This window comes from Xenopus laevis, chromosome 6S, assembly GCF_017654675.1.
Source record: "Xenopus laevis strain J_2021 chromosome 6S, Xenopus_laevis_v10.1, whole genome shotgun sequence".
NCBI classification, from domain to species: Eukaryota; Metazoa; Chordata; class Amphibia; order Anura; family Pipidae; genus Xenopus; species Xenopus laevis.
In genome coordinates, this window is record NC_054382.1 from 113,997,731 (window position 1) to 114,007,942 (window position 10,212).

A 10,212-nucleotide genomic window follows, 5' to 3' on the forward strand; every position below is an offset into this window, starting at 1 on the left:
CATTGGGATCAACCATCATTTTTACCGGCCAAGACGGTAAAATACCGGCCAGGCGGCAACCCTACTTACATGAATGAAAATGAGAATTGTTTTATGGACATCCTTGATTGGATGTTGGTATGCACAATCTTTATCATACACAACTAGGGTTGCCACCCTGATGCTTTATCCCAATGTTATTAATAGGAAAAAAAATATATAGGTGGCAACCCTATACACATCTAACATTTTACACTGATTCTCAGATTAGATTTTTTATGACTTTGGTTAAAGGACGTTAAAAGGTAGGGTTGCTATTTTATCAACCTGACCAGTAAAAATAATACTTGATTATTAATAGGGAAAAAAATCGAAATATTACGGAAGGCCAGTATTTTTGTCCAATAAAAGTGGCAACCCAATTCAAAGGTAAAAGTAAAGATACAGATGCTCAGAAATCAGTCTGAATTTTCTGATTAAAATACCAGTAAGGCTAATCCATCCAGATTTAAAGTTCATTCAGGTATAAAACAAAAAGGGATGTTTCACTGCAATAATATCCAAGACACCTGAAATCCACAATAAACTCATGATTTTCAAAATTCATCATGTCCTATAAATAAATAACGCTGTGCAATCACTTTAATAATGGTATGGGAAACGAAATGATGTGCCTTTTGCGATGGAGCTTGGATACTTGCGCTCTTATAAAAAAGCATCTTATATTGGTTTGAAAACATTTAGTTGCCCACATTAAAGATGGCCGCCGCACACGCGGATGGGAACACCTCCACGCGTAGAGAGCGCTTTCTGATGACGTAGATATGATGCGCCTATGATGCTGAGTGCATGCTGAGTTGTGTTCAGTGCTGTGTCGATTAATTGTAGGTCGAGTAATCGGCTGTATTGTGGAGTGAAATTCCGGTAAGGAGACAAAGTGTGACTGCAGGGGTAAAATACCTGATATTTCTTAGGTAACTCAATGGAAGGCCAAAAGGACGCGCCTCCTCCTAAGCAGCAGCCGATGATATACATTTGTGGAGGTAAGGATTTTCCTAAAAGCAGTTACTTTAATTGTATTCATCGGGGACGTCCAACTTGCAGGCAGCCCTAGCTCCAGCTTTTGTTCACATGAAAGCCCTACATCCTACTGCCAGATGAAGTGTTTTATTTTGAAAATGACCTGATATGTTATTTGTTGCTTGGACATATGGGTTTTCTTTATAACCCCATCCACAGTGGGGGAACCAGCCTTCTTGCATGCATTTCTCTCCAGGGGCCCTCTCTAAATGTGGCCATACACGTTAAGAGCGGCGGCAGACGAGGCTACTGGCGGAGATTACTCGCCCAGCAACAAATTGCCTCTTCTTTGGTCGACTAATCTCCCTTAAATGCTTTCCCGCCAGCTAGAATGTAAATCGCTGGCTGGATGGCACTAGGAACGCTTTGTTTTACGAAGCTGCCTCATGAGGAAGCTTCGGGCGACTTTGAAAATTTACTTTTTCGCCAGTGGGAAGGCATTTAGTGGAGATTAGTCGCCCTAAGAAGAGGCGATTTGTCGCTGGACGACTAATCTCCCCACCTAGCCTCATCTGCCACCACCCTAAAATCCGCTCATTTGGCAAGATTGCCAAACGAGCGGATCTTAATCCATTATGCCCACCAAAGGCAGTGCAATATTGGGTTAAACAATCGGATTAAGAAGGAAATGGGCCCAACGGGTCATTGTATCGCATCAACTAGCCGATGAGGTCCTCAATAGCAGGAAAGCTCAAACCTGTTTGATCCATATAAGGCTGATTTTTGGCCTGATATTGACCAGGGAGACCCATTGGAAGCCCCCACTAAAGGACTAAAGGACTAAATGTCTAAAAGCCCAATCGGCAAGTTTAATCTGCCCGTGTATGGCCTCCTTTACTCAAGCTCTTGCCATACGTTTCTGATTGCTTAAAGGACAAGGAAAGTCAAATGCCAAAAAACAGACAACTCTCTGTGAACATAGGGCACCGGCTCCATTTACCTCAAGTCCCTTTTGCTGCGCATGTACGCTCCTTGTTTCACACATCTGTTTCCTGTATTCAGGTCAATTCACATTGCAGTTCTGCACAATATCTTGGCACTCTAAAAATCCAGCATTTCAATCCTAACGTGTGATTTTTCCCTCAGGGAAAGATCCAATTATTATGATTAAACCGTTGGATACTGGTGTCCAGACACCCAGAATGTAATCATCTAATTTTTATAATTCACGTACAGAGAGAGGGCAATGTCTGCAAGACTATAAGGTGTTCTATAGCATTTAATGTTAATCCACTGCTTTACTTATTTTAGGCTCTATCAACACTGAATCATTTTAGATTTTAAACCGCACATTATTTTCTCTCTCCTGTTTTCAGAATGCCACACAGAAAATGAAATAAAAGCAAGAGATCCAATCAGGTGCAGAGAATGTGGTTACAGAATAATGTACAAGAAAAGAACAAAACGATGTATCCTTTTTCCAGTGTACTTGCATGAAGTTCTTTCTGCAGACTGAATGAGTGTGTGATGATAGAATGGCCTATTCAATAGGCTTGTTTTAACCTATTTGCATTAAGACATATATATCAGTTTTGTTACTACTTACACTAAACAGTGCAGAAAGTGAAGTTGAAAGTACTTTTATTTAGCAGCTACTTTTTTCTTAAAGGAGTCGTTCACCTTTGAGATAACTTTTAGTATGATGTAGAGACTGATATACTGAGACAATTTACAATTGGTTTTAAAAAAATTTTATTGAAGGTTTTTGAGTTATTTAGTTTTTTACTCAGCAGCTCTTCAATTTGCATTTTAAGCAATCTGGTAACTAGGGTCCAAATGACCCTAGCAACCATGCATTGACTTGAATCAGAGACTGGAATATGAATAGGAGAGGCCTGAATAGAAGGATCAGCAATAAAAAGTAACAATAACAATACATTTGTAGCCTTACAGAGTATCTGTTTTTTAGAAGGGAGTCAGTGACGCCCATTTGAAAGCTGGAAAGAGTCTCTCTGGAAAGAGTCAGAAAAATAAATAATGGAAACCAATTGAAAAGTTGCTTAGAATTGGCCGTTCTATAACAATAAAAGTTACCTTAAAGGTGAACCACCCCTTTAAAGTAATTGTGCAAGAAGGATTATTCATTTTATCAAATTACTGTTCCTAGTTAACCCCCCACCCATGGCAGACAAAACACCTGAATAGCAATAAGCATTATACAGCATTATGGGAAGGTTAAGGGAGAGCTGAAGATGCAAAGGCAAATGAAAATTAAAAATGGACACACAAGGGAATTGACACTATTCTACAAAAAGAATCCACTAAATTGTAGTAGTTGTTGAATAAATCTATATCACAAAGGTGTGTATGGCACATTTGCTATTATAGTTTCCCTTATCTGATAATGTATTTCTATCTGATTATATAATTCCTTAATTTTACAATTTCAGTGGTTGTGTTTGATGCTCGCTGAACTGCATGAAATTCTGTTACCTTTGGATGACATCTGCTTTACATATCACATACACTGTTCCTTTGAAGAGCAAGGCAGTATATATTTGTCTTAATTAAAAATGTAAATATTACATGTTTTGTAATAAAAAATTTTTGTGAACATAACTTTTTGTCATCTGAATCATTCCTTCTTAATGTAAACCTGTTACTGTTGTATATCATCACCTCTCTGGGATTATACACAATGTGGGAGTTTCAGTTCAACAAGAATATCCTAGGATGAGATTTAACGCTTTACTGAATAATTATCCATTCCCGACTTACAATATATAATCAATAACGATCACAATGAAAGATAGCGATGGCAAGTGGACGTCCACTAGTTGTTTTACAAATTCCATCATCCCACTAGCAGCAAACATCTGAACGTTTTTCAGCTACCTGTTATGTCAGGTGTCAACTGTTTGGAATGGGTGTGCACAAATATATATATATATATGTTTGTCCTATTAAAAAAGTTCATTAGCTGCTGCAAATCCTGACTGTTTGGCTGTGTACTTATTCTTGCTGTCCCCACAACTTTTTTGGCTTCCTCTGCCTTCAAAGGCGCCTGATCAAAATGTTCTGTGTGGGCCGATCAACGAGCTGATGTCGGTCGGCTTGTCTACATGCAACAAATATTGTATGGTATCTGTGTGTATGGCTGCCCTAACGGCTTTCAGGGTCAAATCAACTCAATATTGTAGGTACTATATTGCAGCTGATGGGGCTTATTTAAGGAGCTATTGGTAAAGAGAGGGAAGGAGGCAGTACAATGAGCCCAGCGTGCCATTTCAGAAATAGATCAGACCTCTGACTGCAATAGATAACCCAAGTGCCTTCAATGATGGTAAGGCCTAAGGTTGAACAGACCTTGTACTGCTCCATTATTTATACAAATATTTATGTATAGATAACTTTATTTATAAAGTGCTACTTTAACACACAGCTCTGTGCAATGTTACAGTTTAGAAAGTACACACAGGGAGGACAAACCTTAAAATCAACAAAGCAAGTAAATATATATATATGTATACAGTATGTGCCATACAGTAAGAAACACAGTATGAAAGAGGTCCCTGCACCTTAAAGGGGTTGGTCACCTTTAAATTTGCTTTTAGTATAATGTAGTGAGTGATGTGCTGAGATTATTTGCAGTTGGTTTTTATTTGTGGTTTTTCAGTTAGCTTTTTATTCAGTTATTCTCCAGTTTGCAATTTCAGCATTCTGGTTGCTAGGGTCCACATTACCATGCATTGATTTGACAAATAAACAAATATGAGTAGGAGAGGGGCTGAAAAAGATGTGTAATATAATATAATAAGTAGCAATAAACACATTTTCAGCCCTACAGAGCATTTGTTTTTTTAGATGGGGTCAGTGACCCCCATTTGAATGCTGGAAAGAGACGAAGATGTCAAATAATTCAAAAACTAAGAAGAACAAAATGAAGGCCATTTAAAGGTTACTTTGAGGATAGGGACTGGTCAATGTTAACACTCCCCAGGCAAAGTGAGCTCTGTGTCAGATAGATTATGACTGTCTAGCCTCCAATACAGCTATTGGAGGGTAATGAGAGTTGTAGTTCTGCAAAACTGAAATACCAAGCCCATGTCACACTTGGCCTTTTCTCTGCTGGTATGAATAAGCCTAACTAGAAATGGCATATCTGCTCTATCAACCTGCATTTGGGGAGGATGACAGGCAGATCACGTGACAACAAAACTGGTTGAATTTGGCTTAAAGAGGACCCGTCACCCAAAAAAAATATTCAAAATCCTATTTTATCAGATTAGTCAAGGAAAATGAACTTTAATTACACTATATAAATTATTTGAATCTTGTTTCCTTCAGTCTGGGATTTCATAATTATAACAAGCAGACAGCAGCCATTTTGTGGACTCTGTTATTTATGACAAGTCTTGTATCGTCTCGGAATCTTGTTTGTGCACCAGAATGGGGGACCCGACTTCCATCCCCATGCCCTGGCTACACAATTAAATGGTAAAGAGAACTGGGGGAATGTGGGGAGAGCAGTAACATCTAGGAAGTGCTGAATTGAAAGTGAAAGTAATTGTCTGCCCCGCCTCTATGCCACGGGCATAGAGGAGGGGCAGACAATATTTAATTGACAGCTGAGATTTTTAAATGAGCTTACAACAGCTATGAATGCTTAAATAAAAAACAGAAATTGTATTTCATGTTTAATTTGAAAAGGACTTTTATTATACAGATTTTAGTGTCTGGGTGACAGGTCCACTTTAAGGATTTGCATCCTTGATACTGACCTGCTGGCACCACTACTTTGCACGCCCTCCCTATTTTTCAGCCAAGAAATATCAAAGATATGTTTCAATGTAATACTAACAATGCTGTTTTTTTAATTTAAAAAATTCAAAGCATGGGACCACTGTGAGTGGTTGCTACTTTTCTATTATCTCCTTGGATATTGGTTGGTCAGTCAGACATGCTGAACAATTTAACTTTCTGATGCATTATATCTGCCACATCAACAGCCTCTCTTCTTGCAGTTCCAATTGCTTGGGCTCTAGGCCTGATCTAACAGAACAATAGAAAGGTTGTCACAGGCTGTATTGCTGTGCATTCAGGACAGACATCTGTCATCATAGGACTCCATACTACTAAGTTAGCATGGCCCTCCACACCCAGCGGCCTCGATTATTAGCCTATTGACTACTTGGGCTCCACAATTAATGGAATACTAATAAATAAATGCACCTTGCATGAACAGTCACACTCCTGCCCCAGCTACTCTCTAATTATATCAACTTTTCCCATTTTAAGCTACATTTGACCTGGCAATAGTACCACCTAAAAAATAGCATCCCTGCATACACAATCCACCAGTTTGGCCTGACTCCTGGAAATCATACAGGGCACATATAGAAGAGGAGGATCAGAATTTGTATGGAATGTAATTGTTTGCCATGACTGAGGATTAAAATATATGTATTCAAAGACTTCTTACTAGTTTATTATGTTTTATTTGCTTTTGTAAGTTTAACAGCCCGAATTCAATTTAATTGAGCCTAAAACAAAGAAGAAGAGATTAAAGGAAAGACTAGAGAAATAAAATACATAAAGAAAATCAGTAATAACGAGAAGAAAAAAATCTGAATCAGAAATATGTTCCATTCAACAATATAGTCAATTCTTCTACTTTGTGCTAAATGTTTGAGACGTTTTTAGGAGCCAGTGATGCTAAACAAAGTGCCGCGGCTGCACTGTAACCAGCCTACCCCTCCCAGGTCCCAGCAAGAGGGATACTGGGATATGTGTGATTACAAACACTAGAAAACAGAAGGCACCGTCGCACAGTTATTACACAGAGCCTGCAAACGTCGCGGGCGCGTGATGTCACGGTGGGCACATCTCCCATTGGTTGGAAGAAGACGTTCGCTCATCGCCATGGTAACGCCAAACAGGTACTTCTGTAAGGAGCAATCCGTAGAGCGCCTGTGTGAGGATAGAACGTTTGGTTAGAGAAAGCAGTCGGTAAGTGCTTGTCTTGTTCCTCAGCCTGAGAGCCGGTGTGAGGGGCGCTAGATTGTTTTATTCTGCTGTTTGTTTTGGGTTTAAAGGGATTGTTCACCTTAGAGGTAACTTTTAGCATGTTGTAAAGAGTGATATTCTGAGGCAATTTGCAGTTGTTTTTAATTTTTTATTATTTGCAGTCTTTGCATTATTTAGCTTTTTATGCATCCAGTTTGCTATTTAAAGGAAAACTATACCTCCAAAATGAATCTTTAAGCAACAGTTTATATTAGATTAAGGATCCTATTAAAGACTCTTAACTAACTGGTAAGTTTAATATTTTTAGTATTTAAGTATTTTAATTAATTGAATTAATTTAATTTTAAATTAATTTAAGTATTTTAATTTAAGTATTTCATATTTAAGCATTTTAATATTTAAATTAATCTTGTCCATTTACATCTCCTGCCTTGAGCCACCATTTTGTGATGGTCTGTGTGCTGCCTCAGAGATCACCTGACCAGAAATACTGCAGCTCTAACTGTAACAGGAAGAAGTGTGGAAGCAAAAGACACAACTCTGTCTGTTAATTGGCTCATGTGACTTAACAAGTATGGTTTGTTTGTGTGCACCGTGAATCATACGATCCCTGGGCGGCGGCCATTATTTTTTAAAATGGCAGTTTCTATGATTGCCTAATGGCACATACTACTAAAAATGTATATTATTATGATATTGATACATGTTTGCATCCCAGGATTTATGTTTATCAATATTTTATTTTCTAGCAATGAGTGCACAGGAAGTTTCCTCTGTATTGAACTATGGAATGACCAAAACCCATCAAATCCCCATTGACCACCTTGATTACAGTTTTATAGAAAAGTGTTCGGATATCAAACATCTGGAAAAAATACTGTGGGTTCTGAGGTAAGACGGTTGTTTTCTATGTTAAAGTTTTGATTATGCCATTGCTAAAAAAAAAAAAAAACTTACTCTCTCCCTCTCTTTGATATGGCTTAAAGACAAAGCCATAGCCAGGGGTCGCCAAAGCAGTTATACTTGACTCCTGAAAGAGAATATATATATATATATATATATATAATTTCTTGCTGCAAAATGAAGCAGTACATAGGCAAAGCCTGATGATTCCCAACTAAATAAGAATAACGTTTACATACCAATTTGCATGCAGTGTATACATTCATACCTCCCAACTGTCCCGTTTTCTGTGGGATTTTCGCAAATTTTGACAGCTCAGGCCGCAGTCCTGAGGTTTGTTACTGAAATGTCCCGACTTTCTCTTTGATCTGAGGACAGGAAGTGGAGTTTCAGTGAGTTATTTTTTAAAAAAGGCTTTGCAATTTAAAATTTTAAAGTGTGTTGGTGTTTATATTTCGATGTATACTAACGAATTTTGTAAAAAAAAAATTTGACGTTACTGGTCCTTTAAGATAAGCAAAGAACCTGTAAGAAGTGAAACTATTTAAAATATTAGGGGGTGTGGCCACAAAATGGGTATGGCTTAAAAAATTAACCGTGCTATGCGCAACACAGGTTTTTGTCCCTCTTTTTATTTTTCAAATGTTGGGAGATATGTACATATGTTAGAGTCCTGCGGGGAACCAATTTGTTAAACCCGACCCGGACCCGCAACCCACATACTGACCCGCTACCTGACCCGCATGTACCTTATTCGCAACCCGATCTGCAACCCGATGACCATCAAGAAACAGGAACTGCTGTCATTGTAAACCGGAAGGAATATCATTAGAAGTAGGCGTGATCAGAAAAAAAGGAGTAAAACTCGCTATTGAGAAGACCCGACCCGCAAAGCCGGAGAACCCCCGACCCGCATCTATAACCGCTCCCAAAATTCCTACCTGCAACCCGCAGGGTACCGCAGGTTTTTGCGGGCAACCCTTCGGGTACCCGACCCACTGCAGGATTCTAACATATGTTTCACACCTTTGGGTTGGTTGTGGCACTTTTTAGTTTCCTTGTGCTGAAGCAGGGTAGGCTTCCACGGGTCTTTTTGCCAGAAGCTAGTCCTATATATTGCATAGTAAATGCGAAAGGCACAACTTTCAAGAAGGTCACGGTATTTCCCAATTCCAGGTGCTTATTTTAGGTTTTAAGGCTCCTTAGTTTCAATTATTTCAGTCCGATTGCCAGATTATCAGTCAATTCCCAACTACTTTCAGTATATTGGCAAGGTTAGCCTGAATTGTTCTGTTGGGACAGAGATGTGTAGAAGAAACAAGAATGTTTGTGTTTTCCTAGTCCGTCACTAGATGTCACTGTATTTAATTTGTCTTTCCTAGGAAATCTAGCTGTCATAAACTTTTGGTTTATATGAAAAATTTGTGAAACTACGAAAAAATTCACGAAGCAGCGAAATTTCGGAACCGCATTTAAGTCAATGGGTGTTTTTTACTTTAATAATTTTTATTGTGTTTTACAAAACATAGGATACATAGGTAGCATACAGCAGTAAAAATGGAAATGACGGCCATTATACAGATGTAAAATCAAGAATACTGCATTAAAAGTCACATGGTACATACAGATAACATGTAATAGGATACAAAGGATCTCATCTGTACAAATAGACCAAACACAGTAGCTAACAAAATATAACCAGTCCTGCGTGATTAAGCATATTAATAACACAAGGTATATTTTAATAACAAATAACGAACTAAATGACAGATCCACCTATGGTCCCAGTGAATGATGGTCCCACAAAGGGCACCGGTCAACCGGTATAGAAAATTGAATTCAAATGCTAAGCAATGTCAGGTGATATCCAGGTCCGTACCTGTATTTCAACCATGGACCACAAGTTTTTAGAAATCTGCTATGGGAATCATTTAAGATACTGGTCATTTTTTCCTGAGTCATGATCCAGTCAATCTTATGCTTAGCGATCTCAATGGACAATACTTTTGTCTTCCATGCTTTTGCAATAGTGCTCTTGTAATTGCAGTAGTAGTAGTTGTAATGGCCGTAAAAAGTTGGAATTGTGACCGAGTGAGTTGGCCAGGTTTTTGCCCCAGTAAAGCCGTAGTAGGACGTCTAGGAATTGCAACTTGGAACACAGAGTGTGTCATAGTGTGAACTCTAATCCAGAAACGACGCACACTCGGGCATTCCCACCATATATGGAACATAGAACCCACTTGTCCACACTCACGAAAACATCTAGGGTCTGCAGATGGGGCA

General features: G+C 38.6%; 2 protein-coding genes across 3 annotated transcripts in view; both read left to right on the forward strand.

Annotated features, from left to right (window-relative positions):
- The first annotated feature begins 816 nt into the window (after positions 1–816).
- polr2k.S (polymerase (RNA) II subunit K S homeolog) lies at positions 817–3,616 on the forward strand. The gene is given in 3 exon segments (NM_001112743.2): positions 817–1,022; positions 2,376–2,468; positions 3,450–3,616. Coding segments are annotated over 3 exon segments (177 nt in total). The 5' UTR covers positions 817–961; the 3' UTR covers positions 3,473–3,616.
- A 3,243-nt stretch (positions 3,617–6,859) lies between these two features.
- spag1.S (sperm associated antigen 1 S homeolog) overlaps positions 6,860–10,212 on the forward strand; it is a 57,741-nt gene continuing 54,388 nt past the window's right edge. For both annotated transcript variants that reach the window (XM_018223868.2, XM_018223869.2), the window contains exons 1-2: positions 6,860–7,008; positions 7,776–7,917. In XM_018223868.2, coding sequence (XP_018079357.1) covers positions 7,778–7,917 — 140 coding nt within the window. In that variant the 5' untranslated portion in view covers positions 6,860–7,008; positions 7,776–7,777. The remainder of the gene's footprint in view (positions 7,009–7,775; positions 7,918–10,212) is intronic.